At 38.4% G+C, this 26,950-nt stretch overlaps 1 protein-coding gene across 1 annotated transcript in view; it reads left to right on the top strand.

Moving 5' to 3' along the window:
* cul2 (cullin 2) overlaps positions 1-20,002 on the top strand; it is a 63,437-nt gene extending 43,435 nt beyond the window's left edge. The window contains exons 15-21 of the mRNA XM_073054822.1: positions 899-1,054; positions 1,431-1,508; positions 6,898-6,964; positions 8,254-8,456; positions 9,257-9,358; positions 12,666-12,782; positions 14,908-20,002. Coding sequence (XP_072910923.1) covers positions 899-1,054; positions 1,431-1,508; positions 6,898-6,964; positions 8,254-8,456; positions 9,257-9,358; positions 12,666-12,782; positions 14,908-15,039 — 855 coding nt within the window. The 3' untranslated portion in view covers positions 15,040-20,002. The remainder of the gene's footprint in view (positions 1-898; positions 1,055-1,430; positions 1,509-6,897; positions 6,965-8,253; positions 8,457-9,256; positions 9,359-12,665; positions 12,783-14,907) is intronic.
* The last annotated feature ends 6,948 nt before the right edge of the window (positions 20,003-26,950 follow it).

The raw sequence follows: 26,950 nt of genomic DNA, 5'->3' as shown, positions 1-26,950 counted from the left end.
AAAAACTAGTTAAGTGCCAGAACACGTGAAGATGCATATGTCAGGATGCTCTTTATTGACATAAAGTGGTAGTCACAGCCCAGTCCATCACAGGCAAAGCTCTCCTCACCATAGAATACATTTAGATGGAGCACTGCCAAAAAGAAGCAGCATCCTTCATCAAAGACTCTCACCATCCAGGCCATGGCCTCTTCTCAATAATACCATAGGGCAGGAAGTACCTTAGGCCTTAGGTCCCACACCACCAGGTTTAGGAATAGTTATTACCCAACAACTATCAGACTCCTGAACAAGCACGGATAACTTCAGTCACCACTACTCTGAACTGATTCTGTGACCTTTTGATTCACTTTTAAGGACTCTTTACAGTTTATGTTCTCGGTATTATTTTTTACTTGCACAGTTTGTCTTTTACTCACTGGTTATTTGCTAGGCTTTGTGTTGTTTTTTTGTAAATTCTATTGTATTTACCTGTAAATGCCCGCAAGAAAACGAATGTCAAGGTTGTATATGATAATATATACCTGCTTCAATAATAGATTTACTTTGAACTTGAAGAACTTATGATTTCTGTTGTCATTAAATTTGCGTTACATTTATAACATTTCTTCTAAATTCTTGAATAATTTAAAGATGGTTTAAAAATTAATTGATCTTCAAAAGGAATGTTCTACAAAGTTAATAATTTCCCCCAGAAAATTACTTTAACCATTAATTTGGGTTGTTGTCAGGTCTATGTAGCAGTGCATTAAACATTTTCAGTACTTTAAAAGAATTGGGATGAAATTGAACGTCTTGAAAGACATCTCAGGAAAAGTAGTCTGGATATGGTTGCATGTTATTTGATGTAAAAGCATTCATTTCTGCTATAACAAAAGCCTTTATTCATTTCATGCAGCAAGCCTGTGGATATGAGTTTACCAGCAAACTTCATAGGATGTACACTGATATGAATGTCAGTGCTGACCTCAATAACAAATTTACAGCCACTTTTTTAAGACAACAGGACACTGTCATAGATCTTGGAATCAGCTTTCAGATCTATGTTCTACAGGTAGGTTAGACTGCACGATAACCTTAATCTTCTACACCAGCCTTTCCAACTTCCTTTATGAAATAATTCACAGCCACTTGTAAAGCTTGTACAGTCACATATATTTTCCAACAGGAAAAACATTTAATACCTTATTGATTTATTTCGTTACAAATAAGGGATTGCACTGTGGATTCCTTGTCTGCTATTTGTTTTGTTGAGCATCAAAGAGAATAAATGTACAGTAGTCAGAAAAGGTCTTTTTTTTAGCATTTTGCAAATCTGTTAGAAAATTAGATAATAACCAAGACTTGTGAGTTATATGTGACTTGTATATTAACAGACTTGTTGTATCCTCTTAATTTTTAATACTGAAGCACATTTTCAATTATTTTAGGCCGGTGCATGGCCACTGACACAAGCACCTTCATCTACATTTGCCATTCCTCAAGAATTGGAAAAGAGTGCACACTTGGTAGGTTAATAGATAGCTTTTCATTTGAAATTTTAAAATGGATTTAAATTGATGAACAAATTGTTTTTTTTCCATGCACTAGTAAATCTCTTTCATGATTGCTCATGTACAAGTTAGTTATGCCTATCTGCTAAGCTGGCTTGTCCTTTTTAAAGACACTGTTATAACTGGGACAAAAGTTAGGCAGCAGAAAGGAAATGAACTTAGGAGTTCACTGCAGTGAATTGTGTACATTGGTCACCTAGGGATGTTGTTATTGAGTTTAATGTTAGTGGCACAATTAAAACAACATGTTCTGTTTATTATTGCTATGTATACTATTTCCCCTGTGTCCTTCATGGGAGCAAGGAATTTCGTTGCACCTTGGCATTTATGAAAATAATCTCATCTAATATAGAAAATACTTGTACTTATTGGGTGAGACAGCATCTGTGGAGAAAGCAATGCTATTGAGAATAAAGTTGAAAGCATTTTGTCAGAACTGGTTAAGTTGGAAAGCATACAAGTTTTTGGACTCAGAAAAGAGGGAGAGGTGGAGAGAAGGAAGTATTTTGTTGCTATGTTGAATACAGCAAAGGAAGTGGACCAGCTTTGAGTTCATGATTTCCTGTCATTAGAAAGGAGTTCAAGAGTATATGTTGATATGTAGCATTGAATGTGGATTTGAGAAGTGTCAAATTGCTTGATAGTACCTGTCATGGGTATACACTCCCACAGCTACATTTCTTTTCCCAGTCTGAAGCCAAGGAAAGAGGTAAAAGTGTGAGAATGTGTTTTGGTCTGCACCTGGGCAACAAAAAGGAGAAAAACAGAAATCCATTGAAGTGAACAGAGTAACAGATACAAGGAAATCATGTTGAGATGGGGGGGGGGGGGGGGGGGAGGACTTCTTCAACCAATGAATGGGGCACTAAATTAAACATTTCTGTACATTTTGTTGACCTGTTTTGTATGGTTTTGAGTATTGTTCTTGCAGTAACTATTACATTCTTGTCATCTCCTGGTTTGCCTTGTGTTTCATGCTGGTTTTAGGAAGATGTTTGGAAGTAAGTCGCTTATTGAAGCCCACATACTCTGCTTCTCTTATTTGGGTGGTTTAGTTATGATTTTTGATGACTGCTAACAACATCTCCCTCCTATCCCCATCACCCCGACCTCCCAAGGCATTCATGAATGAATGGCAGTTATAAGATTTTACATGGAGTACTAACATAGCCTGGCATATGGGTCACAAGTTCAAGTTCAGTGATTTTGTCCATGTCTGAATTAGACACAGAACAAATCAGGAGAGACCCTGGTCAGTGACTTACTGGTGAATATTAATTTTCCAATTCTTTCTCTTCTTGTCAATATATTAAAACCCTTCATGATTTTCCCCCTTAACTTTTTCTCGAAGAACAACAATCCCAGTTTCCCTAAACTTCAATCATAAGTGGCATCCTTCACCTTTGATTTGTGCTTCTGTGTCTTTTCTATGCCTGTGATGTACCTTCTAGAGATCTGGCATCATACTACTGCTGAGGTCGGACTTCTGTTTAACAAATTAATGCTTAGTGTAACTTCCTCCTTTTGTGGGTTATGCTAATATAAATCAGAGACTATATATACCTTTTTCACAGCTTCATAAACTTGTCCTGCTGTCTTCACACAGATTTCGCTGTTCCTTTACTACCTCCCCCAACCGCCTCCTACCCCTCTCTGAGAAAGGTACCTTTCAGTTTATATTGTCTCTTTTCATACTGCAGTACTGTGCAAAAGTCTTAGATATATCTATCTATCCCAAGATTTTTGTATAGTACTGTAGTAATTTTATGTATTGCACTGTCTGCTGTCGCAAAACTAAATTTCATGGCGTGAATGATGATAAACCTGATTCTGATATGGGTTTCAGTTGTAGACTGAGAGTGGAAAAGGGGGCAGGGGGAGGGGAATCATAGTTGGGAAAGGGGGAAGGGAGAGGGCAGGAAACAGGAAGCACCAGAGAGACATTCTGTAATGATCAGTAAACCAATTGTTTGGAAATGACCTTGCCTGGTGTCTCAGGGCTGGGTGTGTTTGCACCCACATCACACCCCACACCTGGCACTCCTTCTTTGCTATCTATCCCACACTCTCTCCTGCAGTACTTCATCCTCACCACTCCCAAAATCTTTTGCTTCCACCAGATCTACAAACTCACTCTCTGCTCCATGTTGACAAATACAGTACTGTGCAAAAGTCTTTGGCAACCTAGCCGTATATGTGCCAAAGACTTTTGCACAGTACTATACTTTTCTAATGAGCATCACAAAGAGTTCTAAAATTGTTCATAGCGCAACTACTGGAAATCCTAGAGATGAACTATGGAAGAACAATGAGAAACACGAACAGAAAGTAATTGTTACAAATGGGAAGAATTAAAGCAGAAGATGAATTAAATGTTTCAAGAGTAATAGTATTGTATGTTATGGCAGCAGGAACAATATCATATAAAGATTACTTATCCATCTGCACTCTTTATACTTAGAAATTTAAATGTTTTGAGAACATCACACACAAAATGCTGGTGGAATGCAGCAGGCCAGGCAGCATCTATAGGAAGAAGCAGTGTCGATGTTTTGGGCCAAGACCCTTCGTCAGGACTAACTGAAAGGAAAGATAGTAAGAGATTTGAAAGTGGGGGGCGGGGGGGAATCCGAAATGATAGAAGACAGGAGGGGGAGGGATGAAGCCAAGAACTCGAAAGTTGGTTGGCAAAAGGGATACACAGCTGGAGAAGAGAAAGGATCATGGGACAGGAGGCCTCGGGAGAAAGAAAGGGGGAGGGGAGCACCAGAGGGAGATGGAGAACAGGCAAAGAGTGATGGGCAGAGAGAGGAAAAAAAAGGAAGGGGGAATAAATAAATAAATCTGGGATGGGGTAAGAAGGGGAGGAGGGACATTAACAGAAGTTTGAGAAATCAATATTCATGCCATCAGGTTGGAGGCTACCCAGATGGTATATAAGGTGTTGTTCCTCCAACCTGAGTGTGGCTTCATCTTGACAGTAGAGGAGGCCCTGGATAGACATATCAGAATGGGAATGCAACATGGAATTAAAATGTGTAGCCACTGGGAGATCCTGCTTTCTCTGGCAGACAGAGTGTAGGTGTTCAGTGAAACGGTCTCCCAGTCTGTGTCAAGTCTCACCAATATATAGAAGGCCGTACCAGGAGCACTGAATGCAGTATATTACACCAGCCGACTCACAGGTGAATTGTCACCTCACCTGGAAGGACTGTCTGGGGCCCTGAATGCTGGTGAGGGAGGAAGTGTAAGGGCAGGTGTAGCACTTGTTCCACTTACAATGAAAAGTGCCAAGAGGGAGATTGATGGGAATGGATGGGGGCAACACGCAGAGGGGGGGAGGGAAAGATATGCTTGGTAGTGGGATCCTGTTGGAGGTGGCGGAAGTTACGGAGAATTATACGTTGGACCCGGAGGCTCGGGGCCACAGACAGTCCTTCCAGGTGAGGCAACACTTCACCTGTGAGACGGCCGGTGTGATATACTGCATCCAGTGCTCCCGGTGTGGCCTTTTATATATTGGTGAGACCCGATGCAGACTGGGAGACCGTTTTGCTGAACACCTACGCTCTGTCCACCAGAGAAAGCAGGATCTCCCAGTTGCCACACATTTTAATTCCACGTCCCATTCCTATATGGATATGTCTATCCATGGCCTCCTCTACTGTCAAGATGAAGCCACACTCAGGTTGGAGGAACAACACCTTATATTCCATCTGGGTAGGCTCCAACCTGATGGCATGAACATTGATTTCTCTAATTTCCGTTAATGCCCCCCTCCCCTTCTTACCCCATCCCAGATTTATTTATTTTCCCCCTCCTTTTTTTTTCTCTCTGCCCATCACTCTTTGCCTGTTCTCCATCTCCCTCTGGTGCTCCCCTCCCCTTTCTTTCTCCCTTGGCCTCCCATCCCATGATCCTCTCCCTTCTCCAGCTGTGTATCCCTTTTGCCAACCAACTTTCGAGCTCTTGGCTTCATCCCTCCCCCTCCTGTCTTCTATCATTTCGGATTTCCCTCCTCCCCCTCCTACTTTCAAATCTCTTACTATCTTTTGTTTCAGTTAGTCCTGACGAAGGGTATCGGCCAGAAATGTCAACAGTGCTTCTTCCTATAGATGCTGCCTGGCCTGCTGCGTTCCACCAGCATTTTGTGTGCGTTGCTTGAATTACCAGCATCTTCAGATTTCCTCATGTTTGCATTTTCAGAGCATGGTGCTGTTGCAAGTGGCTAATAGATATCTATTGTAATAGATATTTACGGCGTTTTCCATTTTGCGTGAAGGAGTAGATCATATTAGGATTTCTTAATTTCAGTGTAAGTTACTCTGTAACAGTGGACTCAGACTTCTGAAGATAGAGCTATACAGTCGGCCCTCCTTATTCGCAGATTCCGCATGCGCGGATTCAACCATCCGCGGATTGGGAAAACCTGGAAATTCTGTCTCCAGCACTTGTTGTTTGAGCATGTACAGACTTTTTTTCTTGTCATTATTCCCTAAACAATACAGTATAACAACTATTTACATAGCATTTACATTGTATTAGGTATTATAAGTAATCTAGAGATGATTTAAAGTATACGGGAGGATGTGTGTAGGTTACCGCAGATCGGGATCAAAACAAAACGGAAATTCTCTTAGTCGGAACGAGTACATCCGGTATTATTTAGCATCAGTTAGTCAAACATTTGTCTTAGTATATGGTATATATTTTACCTTTCTATGCATATAAAACACTTAAGAAACGTATGTATTTCAATAATTAAACCACTGCGTTGCTTGGTAATAATTGTAGCTTTCATCGGGGCAGGGGCTTTCACATTCTCACTTTATCCTTTAAAATTGTTCGGATCGTTGACCGACCGTAGCCTAACGCATCCAATGAGCAATGGCGTTTTTCCAATCGCTTTATTATTTTTACTTTATTTTCAATCGTGATCGGTTTCCGTCAACGGAACAGAAACAGCAGCAGCCACAGGCAGCAGGTCCCGAGCTCTGCCGGGTCCTAAAGTCCACTGCACTGAGACAAGTTAAATAAGGGACTTGAGCATCCGCGTTGTTTAGTATCCGCAGGGAGTCCTGGAACCAATCACCCGCAGATAAGGAGGGCTGACTGTATTTCAAAAAATTGTGCAACACCAGAGTGACCAGAGCAAACTTTATTACTATACACAACTTAATTTTGTGAAGTCTGATCCAAGTTGTGGTATAATTCTCTCTCAGAGGTTTATTTCCCTGGCAATTCTTTACTGCAGTTATGTAGTCATCTCCAAGCTTTATCATCACTGGAAAAAGGTCATTGGAGTCAAGTTTTGAAATGCTCTGGTATAATTCTTCCCTTGCAGTTTGAATTGTTTTACAATCAACACTTCAGTGGACGGAAGCTTACCTGGCTGCACTACCTTTGTACAGGTAAGAATATTTTGTGTGACATTCCAACCTCTTCAAAATCCTCCTTTTTCTACTTCTAGAAGGAAAATAAATCGGGACCTAGGTAGATTTGGGTTACTCTTCGTCAATTATATTCTAATTTCATAATTCAGGACCGAAATAAAACTTGGTCAGTTCAGTTAAGTACATGCATTTGTGTCTCCAAACTATTTCTATTCAATTACATAACACATATAATTTAAAAAGAGACAGTTCAGATTTACAGCATTATTTTGTGTAGTGTGTAACTTTGGAAAGACTTTATTCCCATGAAATTATTGTGTAATTTTTGCAGAAGAAAAGTAGAAATTGCAGCAAAATCTGAACATTTGCACCTTCTTTGCCATTTATCTGAGCACTGCTTCTGTCAATATCTAAATGTTTATCTGTCTGCTTTGTATATATTTAGCAACTGAGCCCCATTTGAATAGTGAACTTATAAGGATTCACCACCCTTTGGATGGCAAAACTTGTTCATTTACAGTATCCTCTATATTTTTTCTCTTTAATTTTAAACCCTGCTAAAGAAGTGTTTTATCCTTGGTTTATCCCGGCTTATTACTTGTCAAAACTGACAAGTTTATCTTAATATCATATTTAAGGTTGGTGGTGTATTTGTAATCATTTTCTAAACTGGTCATGGAAATCCAAGTTTTTAACCAATTTGCCCAGTATCCTTCAAAGTCATGATGCCAGACCAAACTAATCTCCATTTCCAGCCTGTTCATATGCTTGTCTGAATGCTGCTTTATTATTGCTGTTGTATCTCCTTCAGGCACTGACCACTTCTCATGCAATCTGTTGCAGCAGCTATGATGCTGTATACATTTTTAATACTGAAAAACATGTTTCTCTGTATAAAACAGCACTGGCAAATAGCCTCACGCATTTGTAGATAACACTGTGATCTTGTAAAATGTGAAATTGGCTATTCAGGAACATAGTGGAACAGTGCTTCAAAAAGAAGCTTATGAGATAATTAGGAGAGGAAAAAAATAGAGAGCTTTGGAAAAAGAGTAATATGCAGTAAATATCAAATTCAGACTGACTTCAGTTTTCTGTCCCATTGCATACATACTCTTATGTAAAAAAAAAAGTACTAATCAGTTACTTCCTACTCATGCCATTTGGTGTAATTGTGCTGGTAATTTTGTGGGTTTGTATTTTTAATTTAAGTAATTGGATGAAATTGAAATGCATTTTAACAGTTATATGAACACAGTAATTGCACATTTCATTTTTCTTTCCTTTTTTTTCGTTGGGTGGAAAAGGAGAAGTAAAAATGAACTATTTATCAAAGCCTTATGTGGCTATGGTCACTACATACCAAATGGCGGTGTTGCTAGCATTTAACAACAGTGAAATCGTCAGCTACAAGGAGCTCCAAGACAGCACACAGATGAATGACAAAGAACTTAGCAAAACCATTAAATCATTGCTTGACGTAAAAATGATCAACCATGACTGTAGCAAGGCAAGTATGTTGATGAAATACTGGTAATATGGTTAAGAATCTTGATGCAGAATGATGCTCTTATTTTTGTATTGTTCGGGGCATATTATTGTATAATCACCCCTCCCCATTAATTTAAAATGATGAGAATACTTCGAAGTGTGTGCAAAATGGGAGGCTTGAGGGAAATGATCAAACCTAAATTAATCAATGAATAAATTAATTCATTTTCAGTTTAGTTGTTCAGTTCCAGAGACAATTTGGAATGAGGTTTTAACAGGAAAGGGAGTAAGTATAATGTACCAGTTCATGGATGAACACACAAGTCAGGAAGATCTCAAGTATGAGATTGGAATTCCGTTGAGTTGTAAGAAGAGTGCTTTGAGTGTTCCCAGATTCCTGAGGTTGTGTAAGGAAGTAATCTAAGATGCAGTACCCTTATTATTCTGTGACCCTGCTGGCAGTAGCAAGCTTGTGAATGTTGGGCCATGTTATCAAAGACTTCAGTGTTATTCTTTCATGACAGATTAGCATTGCTGTCATTCAAATTACAGTGAATGTTGAGCGAAACAGTACTTACACATAGAGAAGGGAAGCCAGTAACCTGTGATAGGCTCTGTAAATAAAGTTTAATGAAGCATAGTCAAAATTAGCCACAAGGTAAGCAGAGATTTGCAATTAAGTTCAAAACAGAAAGGTAAATCTTTAGGTTTCTTTGTCTCAACAAATATCTTGAGAAAATGCTACTCAGGGGAAAATTTACTTGCAATCATGCAGCCTCTTAATTTAGAAAGTCATGTTAGTGTATTTTCTTTCTGCAGGAAGATATTGACTTGGATTCAATTTTCTCTTTGAACATGGTTTTCAGCAGTAAAAGGACAAAGTTTAAAATTACAACCTCCATGCAAAAAGATACACCCCAAGTAAGATTTTTGTTGTCTTGAATGGGCACCTTTCATAGAGTTATTATATGCTTGAAACTAATCATAAAAGTGGAAGCATTATTTTTCAGCTTCAATTGTCATAGCAACAGGCCCTCCTGCCACTATGTCGAAGTAGGCCATCAGGTATCCATCAGTACTGATCCCTATTTGCCAGCACTCAGTCCATTGCCTCTCTGCCTTGGTTATTCAACTGCTTATCTGGATACTTAAAGTGTGAAGGTTTCCTTCCACCATTTCTCAGGCAAGGCATGGTCATAATGGCTTTGACATTGCATCCATCCTCTGGGTGAAAAAAATTCCTCAGATCCCCTCCATCCCCTTAAATTAATTCAATGCCCACTAGTTCTTGGGTTTTTTTGAGTATTTTTCCTGTTAGCTACTTCAACAGTGCTCTTTCTTCAATGTGCTCTCCTCCAAGGGAAAACAAACACTATCTATCCATTCTTCTTCAGAACTGGAAAAACTCCATTCCAACCAGTGTCTTGGTAAATCTTCACTTCACGCTGTCCACGTTAATCTCATCCCAGAGTGACACACAGAAATCTAGCTGTATGCTGCCCAGTGTTTTCTCCCCTAGAGTTTTACAGTAAGCTCCCAGCTTTTGTGTTTTCTATCCTATATAATTGGGCACAGGAATCCCTTTTGTCTGTTTCAGTTATTTCTCTACCTATGGAATCCTTGAATTTGTACAACAGGATCCCTCAGTTTTTTCATAATCCTTAGGGTCCTACCTCTGTGTATGTAGTACGCCTATTTATCAACTCATAATAAATCACTTCACATGCATCAGTATTAAATCCACTTGTCATTACTCTGACCATCATACCAATTGATCAGTGTCATCCTGTAGACTACAACTATCCTCCTCACTATCAATACTATCACCAATGTTGTGTCATTTCCAAACTGTTGAATCAATATCCAACATATCATTCCAGTTAGCAGCAACTCATTATGTAAATAATAATTGTCTGTGATCTTCGTCCATTTACTGTTATTATGATTCCATGTGTTATATTTCTGAATCTTCACTTTCTTGATGTAATTGTTCTTCTGCTTTATGTTTAGAATGTTTTTTGTACTGTCCCTAAGACTGAATAATGTTTTAGAAGTTTTCACATAGCTTCTTTATTTTATGCACCGTATTTCTTTATCAATAAAGCCAAAGAATATGTTCTTTCATTGTCATATTTTGGGTATTTTACCTTCAGTTTTCTACTCTTACTTGAAAGCACTACTTCATTCTTCTTGCCAAAGTTTATCATTTTGACAGCTTCCATTATATTTTCCCACTCTGCTGCTTCAGGAAGTCTGTTAATAACCTCATAGTCGACTACAGTTCCAACTTAGGTGTCAAGTTTTGAAATCGTAACGCCTGCTCTGAATTTTTGTCCATCAATATATCTCAGACAGGGAACCAGTCTAATTTCTGGAGAGCACAGCTGTATATTTCTCTCCAGTTGTAAAATAATTGTTGAATATCATCTTCTGCATTGCCAGTTTCATGGATTAAGGGGGAATGGTGTTCTGGTGAGAAGTGTGATATCTGTTGAAAGCTGCTATGACTTGGTTCATGATACTTTGTTCTCTTTTTGCATGTCTAATTAAAGGAGCAGTGCATTTATCCAATATGCCTCTTAATGTCTTGTAGGTGGCTGGTTTTCAAAGAACTATAATTAAATCTTTACTTAATTTTTGGTGTCCAGTTCTATTTTTAATTGAGTCATCATTGTGGATGATTGCATTTTGAGTTGAATGAGTCACAAATAGAATAGATATGATGTTTCAAACAAAATTATATGATAGTTCTGAGAGGTAATAGTTTCTCCTTTTTAAGAAAAGATATAAAGCAGGGGTTCCCAATCTGGGGTCCACAGACCCCTTGGTTAATGGTAAATATGGTATAAAAAAGGTTGGGAACCCCTGATATAAAGGGTGACTTGAGAAACTCAACTTTGCAATCGTTTGCAAATGTAGCCTGTTCTTGTCGTACATCATTTCCTGGAGTGAGAACATGAAACTGTCCAAATGAATTGGAACAGGAATCCTAAAAGTTACGAAGGATGATTCTTGAACATGGCGAATGAAAGCTGTTAACCAGTAGCAGTGTGTGGAGACTAGTCCACAATGATAGGAGAATCTTTTCTTCATTTGCTACAATTGAAACAATAACTGATGAGATTAACAAACAAGAGAAAATCTGCAGCAGTACAATGCAATACATAATAAAGAAAAAACTGATTTGCAATAAATGTATATATATTAAATAGTTAAATAAGTAGTGCAAAAAATAGAAATAAAAAGTAGTGAGGTAGTGTTCATGGGTTTAATGTCCATTCAGAAATCGGATGGCAGAGGGGAAAAAGCTGTTCCTGAATTGTTGAGTATGTGCCTTCAGGCTTCTGTACCTCTTTTTTCATGGTAGCAATGAGAAGAGGGCATGTCCTATATGATGCGGGTCCTTACTGACCACCTTTTTGAGGCACCACTCCTTGAAGACATCCTGAATACTTTGAAGGCTTGTACCCATGATGGAGCTGACTAATTTTACAACTCTCCGCAGCTTACTTCGATCCGTGCAATAGTCCCCCCCCCCACTGCCCCCAATATCAGACAGTGATGCAGCCGGTTAGAATGGTCTCCGCAGTACATCTGTAGAAATTTGCAAATGTTTTTGGTGATAGACCAAATCACTCCAAATGAGATATAGCTGCTGTCTTGTTGTCTTTATAGTTGCATCGATATGTTGGGTTCAAGTTAGGTTCTCAGAGATATTGACATCCAGGAACTTGAAACTGCTCACTCTTTCCACTTCTGATCCCTCTATGAGGACTGGTGTTTCTTGTCTTACCCTTTCTGGTCTCCACAGTCAGTACTTTGGTCTTACTGACATTAAGTGTAAGGTTGTTGCTGCAGCATCACTCAACTTGCTGGTATATCTCACTCCTGTACACCCTCTCGTCACCATCTGAGATTCTGCCAACAATGGTTGTGTCATCAGCAAATTTATAGGTGGTATTTGAGCTGTGTCTTGCCATACAGTCATGGGCGCAAAGAGAGTAGACCAGCGGGCTAAGCACACACCCCTGAGGTGCGCCAGTGTTGATTGTCAGCACTAAGCTTTATACTGGTTTGTTTTTGAATTTTTAGTTAATTATTCATTAAGTACAGCTATACAGAACATTTAGGATCCCTGTGTTTAAATTTTGTACAGATTATAAATCACACATCAGAAGTCTGTTGAAACAGCTATATTGGGTTTCTCTTATTTTTTCATTACTTAAAGGAGATGGAACAAACTAGAAGTGCGGTCGATGAGGACAGGAAAATGTATCTGCAGGCTGCTATAGTGCGCATCATGAAAGCACGTAAAGTGCTCCGACACAATGCACTTATTCAAGAGGTAATGGTTAACTGTTTGTAGGTTTCCAGTGAGTAAGTAAAACCCACCTATGTATTTCATGTCTAGATTAATCAAAAATATTTGCTCTTTGGTGATTTGAAGTACATTTCGTGCAGCAACTACAATGGACTAGAATGCAGTCCTTTCATTTCAGGACCAAGGCTTGTAATTAAATATAGTTGATAAAGTGAAAGTCTCCTTTAGTCTACACAAGCAAGTTCAAGTAAGATTACTTTGAACAGCCTTAACTAAATTCCTGCTTAGTCTGTGTGTGCAACAAAGTAACTCCAAATGTATAATTGGAAATGCTATTTAAAAAATTCATTGTTTGATAAAAGGAATAATATGCTCATTCAGCATTTTCTAAATAAGCCCAAGAAGGACTTGTTGATCAGGTGACAAAAATAGAAAAATATTGCCATTGCTATAGCATCCTTCATCTTCAGAATGCAATTGGTAAATTGGTTCATGTGTATGAGGTACAATGAAAAGCTCTTTTGCATATTGGTTCATGTGTATGAGGTACAATGAAAAGCTCTTTTGCATACTGTCCATGCATCTCATCAGTACATCGAGATAGCACAAGGGAAAGGCAAGAGCAGAATGATGAATATAATGTTACAATTACAGAGAAAGTGCAGGCAGAAAATGCAGAATCCTGTGGACATCAGATTTAAATGATAGCCAGTCCCCTTCTCATGTAATCATGTCTCCTCAATTGAGACATTCCCACTTACGGAAGTATCTCATTATTTACCCTGTGATGCTCCCCTGTGATCTCATGTTTCAATAAGATAACCCCTTATTCTCTGAACTCCAAAGAATACCCTCACTAGTACTCTGTTAATGTCAAATATAGTAAATGTATTTGGTTTTATCACTTTCTCTGCCAGTGGTAAGCAAAATCCTTGCTCCCAAAATATCCCCTTTAAAGATCCTGCTTCTTACCTTAAAACTATGCCACCCTGTGGATGCTCCAAAAATGGGAAAACAACCTTGACAATCTACCCAATCCATGTCTCTTATAATCTTGTGTACCCTAATCAGGTTACCACTCAGCCTCCTTTGCTCCAGCAAATAGCAGTTGTTTAGTGTGATCTTCACTGTCAGTGTCATTCCAAGGAAGTGTTTACTTAGCTAGTCAAAGGGAAATGAAGACTGCATTTCAATGTTTTAAAAAAAGTCATTACAGGTGCTTCACTCAAGTGCCATCATGCTCATGCAAGGAAATGTAGGGGTTTTACTCCATTTTATGCCCAACTTAGAAAGGACTTGGAGTAAGAAATGCCTCACCAATGTGGGCTGACTCTTTCACAATCTAAAAAATGATTGAATTCAACCTTGACTCAGCGCTTGAAAAACTGGTTGTTCCTGTAAATTTCAGTCCAGAAAAACTTAAAACAAAATTTAGATGGATAGTTCATCTTGTACATAGTTCATAATTGTACATAGCGCTGTCTTTTGGATGAGATGTTAAGCTGAACCCTGAGATATCCCTGTGAGTGAGCATAACTACTGATTAAGTCAATGGCACAAATTAGTAATAATCGTGAATAAAATGGCATGTTTCCAGTATCTCAGCCCATATTTATTCCTGGAAAAACATCACTAAAACAGATTGTGGGCATCATATCAATGTTGGTATGAGAGCTTGTGCACATTATCTCCTGCCAAGTTTTGCAATATTACAACCATGCCTACACTTAAAAAGTACTTCATTCATTGTAAAGCTGTTCGAATTATCATGGGGATTCATAGAAAATTGGAATTAGCGTAAGTAGACTCTCGACTCCTGAACCCTGTTCAATCACACATTGAGAACATGGCTGATTTAAGCATACACGGAAGGCTTTTCATAGAATGTAGTCGTTCTTTCAATAGTATGCAATGGAATGGTATATATACATCTGTTATGTGAAGGAAATGTACACCTGAAAAGATGTTGAATGTATGCAGCCAGTGAGTTAATATTTAAAACAGAAAGGACAATTAAGTGTATAAGATTTTTTTTGTTCCAGCATTAATCAAATTCAGTTTGTTTTCATTTTCCTTTCCACTGCCCTCAGAGATTATATTTCTCAATTATGTTTTAAAGACTTCTTAATATGTGTTCACTTTTCAACAGGTAATAAGCCAATCAAGAGCAAGATTCAATCCTAGTATCAGCATGATCAAGAAATGCATTGAAGTCCTCATTGACAAACAATATATTGAGCGTAGCCAGGCCTCGGCAGACGAGTACAGTTATGTAGCTTGATCCAAACTGTTGGCATTTGGCTTTGTCTGAGTATGGTGCAAAGACCTGCTGTGTCACTGTTTGATGTGTTCCTGTGAAATGAAGCAGAGCTGTGCCTCCACCAGGTTTTTCAACCCACCACCTGGCAGTCCTTTCTCTGCTGTTTACAATCTAACCAGTGCCACATCGCAAGTGTCAATGCCGATAGATCTCCCAACTCATGTCATCACAACATTAGAGTAAAGTGGGAATATTCTGGGTGCCATGTTAATCTCACCGGTTCAGTTGATATATTTTAAAAGATAATTTAAAATTAAACTGTAATATGGCAAATAATTGTGTTTACACTGTAAATTTTGCATCCAATATTGCATATAGCAAACATGGCACTGTTACTTCACAAATAAAGCCTGTATTCTACCTGGGATTTATCTAGGTTTCAATGAAGTAGACCATTACACCAGTGTACTCTGCATATCACCCAGATGAGCAGATCTATGTACTTCATAAATACTGAGATTTTCCTGAACTGTCACTACAGGACCATCATGAGGAATGTCTGAACTGGTTTGCACTTCCATTAAAGGGATTTTTGTCCGGTTGATTTCTTTCAGTGTTTCTCGTGTGCATTGATGATTGTCATAAATCCTCCAAGCCTTAATTCTTTAACCTGGATGCTGCAGTGTTTTTTTTTGTGGAGGGAGGGAATGTTTTGTGAACCTGTCAAAAAGGTCATGTCTTTAATAATATTTTCATTTTTTCTGCCTGAATTTTATCCAACATGATACGATGTCAAAGTCCAAGACATTTGAAAATCTGACTTAAATTTATTTGGAAATTGATTTTTACAGAACAAATTCCATCACAGAGCAGTAATGAAAAACTGTTGACCTTTGCTGCTATTGACCCACCATGGTAGGCTCTCATCCCCCAGAAAAAATATACATGTAAACAACCGCACACCCTGCCCAATGTCTTGCTTCACTAGGTATGACTTCTAAGAAGCAATTAACATGGAAATCTGTCTTTCACTGGTAATCCCCATTTGGTCACAGTTGTTCAACCATTATACAAACTACCCACGAGAATGATCCTGTCACAGCTTTTCTGATCTGATTTGTATTTAGCAACACCAGACTTATTTTTGGGAAAAATATCTGTCAGTAAATCTAACTGACAAAATTATAGATATCTATTATTAGCACCCCAAGATGTTTAAGTCAGGAACTTGCATAAAATTATTTTAAAGTGTTAACTTAAGTGATGAATTAAATCAGATGGCTGGTTTGTTAATGAACTAGTAGTTTGAAGTTTTTGCACACTTTGAGCTCTTCATGGTGTTCACAATTGCAGCTTTTTAAGAAGATTGGCTGTCTCCATTCTTACCAGTGGTATCTTTAAAAGCTTATTTATTTTTTAACTCTTTGGTGTGTCATTGTATTACCAGTAGCCGAGTGCAGCTGGAATAGTGGGGAATAAAACTGTTAAACTGCAGTTTGAGTTTTGGCTGTTCTTGCCCTTTGGTAAAATATTTTTACTACAATCACAGTTTTAAAAATCTGAATGTAATATTTTGCTTTTCAAAGTATGCATAGTAATACTAATAAAAGCCCATTGAGTTAAAAGGTTAACTTTCAGTGTCCTGTCCCATTTTCCCCTAGCAGCACGACCCTCCTTCCCCATTCAAGTATTAAAATGCTGGAAGGCAGTGCTGTGCAGGCTTCTACTGCTCTGTTTACCTGTATCCTTCAGTTGGCTTTGTTCCAGTATAAAATTATCAGTAAAAAAAGAAAGAAGAGTTGCCTACCACCAGAAGGCAGGAGTCTACATTATGTTCTAAAACTTTTTTCTTTGTGTCCAGTGTTTTGACTATATTGCAATATCCCTTTTGCAATAGTCAAAGTAGGTCACAATAAACTCCAAAATGTAATTTCTCTGCACAATCACTCTTGGAAGCCTGGAAGTGGAGCAAGGCAAGAAATCCATTAACTTCACTTCCTCCGTTAATGCCTCTCAACAAACTTCAAAACTAGTGACAAATTCTGTACCAGGGACATTCCAGAAGATTCAAGGACCTTTCCTTTCCCCCAGCTTCATGTTTGCTCAGTGATGATTCCTGCCAGCTTCAGGTGAGGAATTGTCTTCTTGTATGCAAAGAATGCACAAGGCTCCAAGTGCCAGGTATCCCTGCTTCCCCAACCACCACTCCTGGTCCTAATCAAGCTCCCAATTAAAAATGATCCATTGCATTACAATTTCTTCAAAAAACCTCAAAGGAATTAGAGTTCCGTGGCTGCAGAGCCGGATGATATTTTTGTACAGATCACTGTTTTTGTAAAACAAAATTTTTTGTTGCTGTCATTTGACATGCACGTCATTGTCTGATTTGTGGACTTTTGTTTAATGTTATCCAGTCATTGTGAAGATTGGAAAAATTACATAACATAAACTTTTTATTTCCAAGATGGGTTGTTATTTCTTTAGTTTTATGGATTTGGTAGATTTCAATCACCGAGCAGATGCTTTTTTTGTTTGCTTTCAAACTAAACAAAGGCATACCCCCTCATGTCTTAGATGAATGTCTTTGTAGGCAGTGAAGAATTGGAAACCCACCTTAATTTAAAAATACCAAAATCCTCAGGATATTTTAATACAACTTTAATGATGAAATGATTCCTCAGACCTGTAAATGGAAGGATTTCTTTTTTCAATTGTATTACAGTAATTCAAAATCTTTTAGTGGTTTGCTTCCATTTGCCGACCTGGTGATATGAATCTACTACTTTTCAAAACAAGGATCCCTTTGTATTGAGACAAAGTGGATTCAGCTCAGCAAGCTGGGACCATCATTCAAAGATGGCAAACTCATAGACAACATATATTGACTGATGTTTATAATTAATGCAGCTACATACTTGCATTTCCAGTTAATTCAGTTCCTTACATGTTTTGATGACTGGATATTTTTAATGGAGGTGTGAAATACATTTCATTCTTCCATCCTTGAGCAACAATTTTTCTTGCATTCAGGGGGTGTGAGGTATCTACACCCAAGTGAAAGGTGTCTTATTTCATAATACTACCAGTATTCTGTGCATTTAGGAATAAGTAGCTGTTTTGCTATCTGAGCTATCTATTTTTCATCTTGCTGAAGAACAACAACATATGAAGTTCAGACTGGGAATTCATGGATGTTCCTGAGGTATTTTAATAACCAATGCCAAATTATGCATTGGGTTGAAATGTTTCAGAATTGAAGTAGTTTTAAAAATTACTGTGGCTGAATAAACTTAGAATTTGAGGTGAAAAGTTCCTTTGCTTTAATAATGTCATTGACATTGTGAGGGAAACCATTGCCATGCACAAAAAAGCTCAGAATAGTTCTGGGTGAGTTCATGATATCGTTTTCATTGGTGGAGCTCAGAAGCAGCAGTCGAAGGCAACAAAAAGTTTGCCTTCAATCTGAAAGGAAGAAGTCCTGGATATGGTTCTCTGAGCATTTCTTGTGGAAATGCACGTTAGAAAAAAAGATAGAGTGGATAATCATGATCCAATTGGCTTTGAAGTCTGCAGTTGAATATCCTGACAGTTCACCTACACATGACAAATAGGCCTGGTTGTGTGCAATAGGAATGCTATTGACATCAATTGAACAATACTTAGCCAACTAAATGGAAGAATTAATCAATGCTCAACTACCAGAAATACATAGGAAAGACAATCTCAATTCCCTGGTACAGATAAGAATCCCACTTTACAGTTAGCTGAACTGCAATATTTGTGATGTATATTTGCAAAATGAAATTTTACTTTGATTATAATGTTCCTGCATATTCATCTGTAATACTTTGTTATTTTGTGTCGGTGACCACATTTTAAGTACTTTATTTGTGTTAAATCAATTTTAGACATCCTTATGTGAAAAGTATAGTATATGAACAAAGTCCTTTCTAATGGTTGTTTTGTTTTTACTGATGGTACTAACATCTGTATTTTTAATACAGGAAATGATGAATATGAAGACATTGTTGAATCTCCAACATTATAGGGATTAGTTAATATAGCATTAGAATCCAAACTTCAAGATAGGGCAAAGATGAGGTACTGGAGGAACTCAGCAGGTCATGTAGCATCTGTGGAGGAAAGTGGGCAGTTGATATTTGTTAAGATGAAGGGTCTTGATCTAGAAAGTCCACTTGCCATTTCATTCCACAGGTGCTGCCTAAGCCACTAATTTTTTTAAGTTGTATTTGCTCCATGTTCCAGAATCTGCAGTTTATTGCATCTCCATTATTTGAAGAGAAATGTTTTTTCAAATACTTTTTGTCAACATCCCAGCATCCTTTGTGTTGCACTCCCAAACAGTACACCTTCCTTCCCTTCTGGTACCTTATCACAATGGCTTATCTCTATCGCTGAGAGAAAAAAAAAACAAGGATAGTCAACTTATTGTATTGTTGAACTCCTTACAATGAGCCAGTTCTGGCCAAAAATATTGCTGCTAAATGCTTGCTGGTCTGAGGCTAATCAGAAGTTGAGCTGATTTATCTGTTCATCTGATGCTAAACTAAGAACGTAAAAGCAGCTGCAGTGCCCAAATGCAAACCAATTATTTTATGCCAATGTTTGCCTTACTTGACATCAACTAATTTAGCTCGAGTAAAACCTGAGTTATCCCTGATCTGCATTAACTAATTATGCAATGTATTTTTGGGATGCCTCAAAACATTTTAAAAGTTGACAAAAGCTTGTCTGTTACATTGTTTGATAGCAGTTTATCAATGATAAACTTGTGCCAGTGCACAGCTCTAAGAGGAACATAGTAACACATATCATGATTACTGTCCAGTGTGTCTTTTGCAAGGTACAGTTTTATGGTATTGGTAGCAAAAACTGATGGAACAAACCACAAATGGTAAAATTGTATCATTTCTTAATGCATGTACATTATAAAAATCAAATTAAAGTTTGTTTTATTTTGTTATGGCTATTCTAGTAAATTGAATTATAAATGATATTCTTATTAAGTGCCATTTAGCCACTATGCAGTAAGTCATGCTGCCTTATCCAGTGATGATCAAGTTTACAAAAGTTTGTAACCTAATAGAGTGCTACAGATTTCCTCAAGAATTAATATCCAATAATGTGCTTATTCATATAGTCCCCATGGGTCCAAAGCAATATTTTCATAGAGGTAGCTTATAGAATGCGACAGACTTCTTTAAGGAATGTAATGTATAGAATTATGAAAATATAATCATAAATATATTAAGTTATATTTATAGATATCTATCCACATCTATATATAAATAAATAAAATCGGAAAGCAGCAAAGTCTTCCAAAACCATGAAATCAATTTAAGTGTTTGCTAATAGTGTACAGCAGTTCCTCTCTGTTGTTAGCTTGCTTTAACAAAATGGATATGAATTCACACAGAAGCTCTTCTTTCTTCTTACAGAAACATCTGCATGATGATAGAATTGGGAACATAAAATAATATCCAATCCACACCATTAACTTTAATTCCTGACCATTAATCCACAACTTTTCCTGAATATTGTGCTAATATATTTGCAACATCAGTATCTTAAGAAAGAAATACAGCTTAAAGTCAAGATAGCATGAGAATAAATTATTCAGGCCAGATTAAAGATTGTGTTCTGGTATAAGAAAAGACGTGGCATTTCCAAGTTTGTTTAATTTTATTTACAAGCATATTCTTCAAATCATCATGGCCCAGACCTTCCTCACAAACAGGTTGAGTTTACCTGATAAAGTAAGTCTTTGATTTGTGTACATTCATTGCCAAACAATAGGAGTTGCAAACCGATTCTTGATGCAAAATTCATTGTTTCCTATGTTTGGTGCTGTGTGCATCTAAGTATCAAAGCTGAGCCATACTGTGATATACCTGGCTGGCGTTCATGAACCGATTTGGAGGATTCATGAACCCTCCACACGGGTTGGAGGGCTGTGGATATAACGAAGTAAAATTGCATTTAAAATCACTTTAGTTTTCAAATCCAGCAAGTACATACGTGTGAGATTTCTGTATTACAATTATGTAGTGAATTTGTAACGGTCTTCAAAAATCCTTGGACTGCAGAATCGACAATGGCCACAAGAGGGAGAGGTTCAAAAGTAGCAAGTAAACAATTACAATGGGAGAACTCTGATTTTAATTTTAATTTTTTTCCTCTCATCAATGTTTCTTGATATGCAGAGTTCTTCCAGTAGATTGTATAATGCTCCAGATTCCAGTATTTGCAGTCTTTTATGCCTCCAAAGGTTTAAAAGGAATTGCCATATCAGATCAGTGACAGCATCATCTAATTATTTTTGTTGATTCAAGTGCTCTGAGATGTATAGTTGTACATAACTAAGTGTGTTACAAGGATTAAGTTCTAGCATCGGTAATTTACCTACCTGAATGAAGAGCACTTGCAAACATGTAGTTACAAGATGCACATATATAATCCCAAACATCATTTCCCCGAAGGCCAGCGCTGTCAGGTTTATCAGCTGATGTAACCTTATAATAACCAGATTCAACTGGATTCTTGATACTGTATTTTTATTGTTTAGTAACAAAGGACATTTTGAAAAGTTAATGAACCAATTGCCTCTTCCCATACCTTCCCAACTGCTGCCACCGTCACAAACCCTGAATTCTAAATCCTCTTCCATTATTGTTTCTTCTTGCCATTACTTCAGTTTACACTGCTCTATTTTGCACCATGCTTCTTGTGCTCATCACTGTCCTTATTGCTGTACATATTTACCATGACCATGCAAACTATGAGCTTCATGCAAGCAAGGAAGTTCATTGCACTCTGCTGTAAAAGAGAATAAACTAATCTGAATCTATAGTGTCAGGTACAACTTTAAAGGGTGCCCAACTTTTCTGACCAGGACAGAAAAATGGGAGATATGGTTGGACAAGCATGGGTTGTTTTCTCTGGAGCACCAGAGGCTGAAGAGAGACCTGACGGTAGTTTACAATATTATGAGGAACTGGGATAGAGTAGAGCCCAGTATTTTCACCCCCATGGTTAAAGCATCTAACACTAGAAGGCATCCATTTATGATGGAGAGGAGAAAAGTCAAAAGATGTGTGGGGCAAGTTTTTTTTACACAGAGTTGTGGGTGCTTTGAATGTTCTGCTGGGGGTGGTGGTGGAGACAGACATGATAAATGTATTTCAGGGGCTCTTAGATAGGCATATGAATGTGCAGAAAATGGAGGGATATGAACTGTGTGCAAACAGAAGGGATGAAGTATCCTTAGCTTAATAAGACCTGTCCTGTACAGTAAAGGGCCCGAAGGATAATTGGAGACCTGAGTCACCCCAACCACAAACTGTTCTAGCTGCTACCACCCAGGAAACGGTACCGCAGCATAAAAGCCCGGACCAACAGGCTCCAGGACAGCTTCTTCCAACAGGCCGTCAGACTGCTTAGTTCATGCTGACACAACTGTATTTCTATGCTCTATTGATTATTCTGATATACGTTATTTATTATAAATCAGTATAATTGCACATTTAGATGGAGGCGTAACAAAGATTTTTTACTCATGTTTATGTAACATGGAAGAGCACAGTTTTAAGGTGCTTGGAGGTAGGTAAAGAGGAGATGTCAGGGGTGAGTTTTTTATGCAGAGAGTGGTGAGTGTATGGAATGGGCTGCCAGAAATGGTGATGGAGGCAGATACAATAGGGTCCTTTAAGCAACTCCTGGATAGGTAAATGGAGCTTAGAAAAATAGAGGGTGCTGGGTAACCCTAGGTAATTTCTAAAGTAAGTACATGTTCGGCACAGCATTGCGGGCCAAAGGGCCTGTATTATGTTGTAGGTTTTCTATGTTTCTATATGTAAGTAATAAAGCTAATTCAATTCAATTCCATTCAGTTCCATTTTCTACTTCTAAAAACAGGTTCCCCCACATCCTCCCACAAAACTCAGCCTCCAGTGCACAACAAGGTCATACCTGCCTGTTTGCTTACTCTTCCAACAACTACCTTGTTCTCCATTGCAGCTGCTTCAGTTGTTGCTGTCAGAATCCTCCTGCTGTTGGTCTGTGACTTCCAGCCCTGCGTCAGCTGCTTCTGGGTCTGTGCTGCGGCATTGATTTGCTGCAAAACAACAGCCTCAGGTCTCTAAAACCAATATGCCTCAGTTCACCTCCTACTCATGATGTTTCTTGATAAAACCCTATCCACCACCTGACCCTAATTTTATAATTATCTAAGAGTACATGTTGGTAGTAAAATGATTGAATTATATCTAAATCAGCAAGTAGCTTTCTGTCGCCTTCTAAGGCCAACAAATTTGAGCAACTAAAATGATTGCTTTCCCATGTGTTCATTGACATGGATAGAGTCTTTTTCCTAGTGGTGGAGCTGAAAAGGCTGAGGGTAGAGTCAGTTATACAGCATAGAAACAGGCCCTTTGGCCCACCATGTTAATGCTAATCATTATGCCTATCTGCACCAATCTCACTTGCCTGCATTAATTCTATATCTCTCTATGGCTGGCTCATTCAGAGGCTTGTCCAATGCCTCTTAAATGTTACTGCTCCTGCTTCCACCACATCTCTCAAGTTCAAGTTGCTTTTATTGTCATTTCGACCATAAACTGCTGGTACAGTACACAGTAAAAACGAAACAACGTTCCTTCCGGACCCTGGTGCTACATGAAACAACACAAAACTACACTAGACTATGTGAGACAGCACGAAGCTACACTAGACTACGGAAAACGTAAAAACGGCACTAGACTACAGACCTGCACAGGGAGTGCACAAAACAGTGCAGTGGAGTACAATAATTAATAAACAAGACAATAGGGACAGTAGAGCACAAATTACAATGTCAGTCCAGACTCTAAGTATTGCGGAGTCTGATGGCTTGGGGGAAGAAACTGTTGCACAGTCTGGTTGTGAGAGCCCGAATGCTTCGGTGCCTTTTGCCAGATGGCAGGAGGGAGATGAGTTTGTGTGAGGGGTGCGTGGGGTCCTTCACAGTACTGTTAGCTTTGCAAGTGCAGCGTGTGATGTAAATAACTGTAATAGCGGGAAGAGAGACCCCGATGATCTTCTCAGCTGACCTCACTAACCGCTGCGGGGTCTTGCGATCCGAGACTGTGTAATTCCCGAACCAGGCAGTGATGCAGCTGCACAGGATGCTCTCGAAACATCCTCTGTAGAATACGGGAGGTGGGAGATGGACTTTTCTCAGCCTTCGCAGAAAGTAGAGACGCTGCTGGGCTTTCTTTGCTATGGAGCTGGTGTTGAAGGACCAGGTGAGATTCTCCGCCAGGTGAACACCAAGAAATTTGGTGCTCTTAACGATCTCTACAGAGGAGCCGTTGATGTTCAGCGGGGAATGATCGCTCCGTGCCCTCCTGAAGTCAACAACCATCCCTTTTGTTTTGTTCACATTCAGAGACAGGTTGTTGGCTCTGCACCAGTCCGTTAGCCGCTGCACCTCCTCTCTGTAAGCTGACTCGTTGTTCTTGCTGATGAGACCCACCACGGTCCTGTCATCGGCGAACTTGATGATGTGGTTCGAGCTGTGTGTTGCTGCCAGCTCATTCCAAAAACACTCAGATGAAAAATGTACTCCTCAGATCTCCACCGTCAACGTTCTTCCCTTCCGTCATCAGATTTCCGGACAGACGATTCACTATTTTTGCGTGACTTAATTTATTACTATGCTTAATTTACTTAGTGATACAGTGCCGAGTGGGCCCTTCCTGCCCTTTGAGCCGCATCGCACCAGCAGCCCCACAATCCCGATTAGCCCTAACCAAATCACGGGGCAATTTACAATGTCCAATTAATCCTATCCGGTGCGTGTTTAGACTATGGGAGAAAACCAGGGCATCTGGGGAAATTACACCCATTCCATGGCGATACCTTACAGAATGATGCTGGAATTGAACTCTGAACACCAGAATTGTCCTGCGCTGTCATAGCATTGTGCTAAGCACAACACCACTGTGGCATCCAGATACTATGTACTATATAATTTATGTATTGCACTGAACTGCGGCCACAAAAAAATTTCAGGACATACTTCTGTGATAATACACCTGAGAAAACTCCAATTCTCCTTTGAATTTCCACTTCTCACCTTAAACCTATACCCTCTGGTTTTTGACATCCTTACCATGGAAAATAGACTAATCTGGCCTAACCTTGAAGGTTCTTGTTTATTCAAGTTTCTCCCCCAGTATTGTTTAGTTTTCCTATTTGCAATCAAGTAGCGTTTGATTTGTATTTGCAGTTCTATTTATCAACCAACAAGACACTCTCTGCTTTATTGTTGAACAGTCTTCAGGGCCTTATTGTACATGGTCAAACGAAGAATCTGACATGAGGTCCCAAGAAGTTAAGAAGTCTTGTTATTTAATGGAAACTCAGCATGGGGGTATGGCAAGTTCCAATCTTCTCAGAGCCCGATTGATGGAAATCATTTTATAGCACCAACAAACTAAATTCACGAAGAACACATTGCAGAAAAATAATGTACTATATTTACAAAATCATCTTCAGACAATAATTAACAGGTAACCATATCAGATGTAAAAAATTGGAAATGCAATCAGAATAGGTAGTCAACAAATATTTACAATAACCACAGAAGAAGCCGCCATATTTGAATAACCAAAAAATTATGTCTGTTGAGCAAACAAATTGTTTCTCTTGAACATCTATTGAGTTCATGCAAGAAGAATGCCAATGAGCTTGAGGAGCTAGTGCTGGAACCAGGTATCAGTTTGTGCTGGGACCAGGAGCAAATGGGGCATTGAAAGAACAGAAGAAAATCAATTGGGTAAAGTTCTGGAGATCGGCAATCTAAATCTGATAAGAACCTCTGTCTTTGAGATGGGAAGCAATTCATAAAAGCCTGGACGGCTGTGGCAGAAAGAATAGCAATGTGCCTCAAGTTCTAAAACCAGCAACTGCTGTTCTAATTGACTATTTCTGCAGCAGTAAATCTGAACAATGATTCTATAGAAGAAATGTGAATGGGCTGTGTAAAAGATGACAGATTTTGTCAGAAAACCCAAAACCTCCCACCTGTCTCTACCACCATCAGAAAAAAAAGAGTAGCATCACTCGACTCTGCTTTTGAACAAAGAAATAGGTGACTGTAATAATAGTCTGCTCAGCGTGTACATCTGTTGAAAGTGAATTTGACAGATGAGAGGGGATCTCAAATATCAATCACACTCAGAGGTTAATTCTGGTAAAGGCATACACTCAGTTGAAAAAAACTACATTACTGGTATCCTAAACGATTGAAATTTTTAAACACTCCAATGATTAATGCATACATTAATGAAATACAAGTTAATATTTATCAACTGGGACAGAATGTAGCACATTGTCTTCAAGAGTAGCATTTTAGTTATATTTTCAAGAGTTTATTTTTATTCATACAAAATGAAACTATATAAACCGGTAGATCTGTGATTTTTACATCAGGTCAACAAAAAGATTATTCCACTGGACTAAAGTTATCATGCACAATGTATTTACCAAAATTTCTGACATTGAGTGATTGAAGAAATTAAATTATTATTTTCTACTCAGTATTCCAGGAATTTAACTTTATATCTGCTCAGTTTTCTGCAGATGTAACTGTCAGTTTTCTATACATCAATTAATGGTATTTCAGAAATATCCAACTGAATTCGTTCTGATTACTTACCTGTTTTAAAGATGAAGATGGACAATAATTTAATATGCAGTGATGTAATAGGCACTGTTGTGATGAAGAAGTATGATGTGATGTACTGTATAGCAAGGGAAAATCATTGCAAACATTACCAATCCTGCAAACAGCCTTTTCCAAAAGCTCTCTATTGGAAAGTGCTTTACCGCTATCAAAAGAAAAACTTCACACCATCTGAAAAGTTTCTTC

Source organism: Hemitrygon akajei, chromosome 8, assembly GCF_048418815.1.
Source record: "Hemitrygon akajei chromosome 8, sHemAka1.3, whole genome shotgun sequence".
NCBI lineage: Eukaryota > Metazoa > Chordata > Chondrichthyes > Myliobatiformes > Dasyatidae > Hemitrygon > Hemitrygon akajei.
Note: the sequence above shows the minus strand (reverse complement) of the source record. Positions and strands in the feature narration are given on the sequence as shown.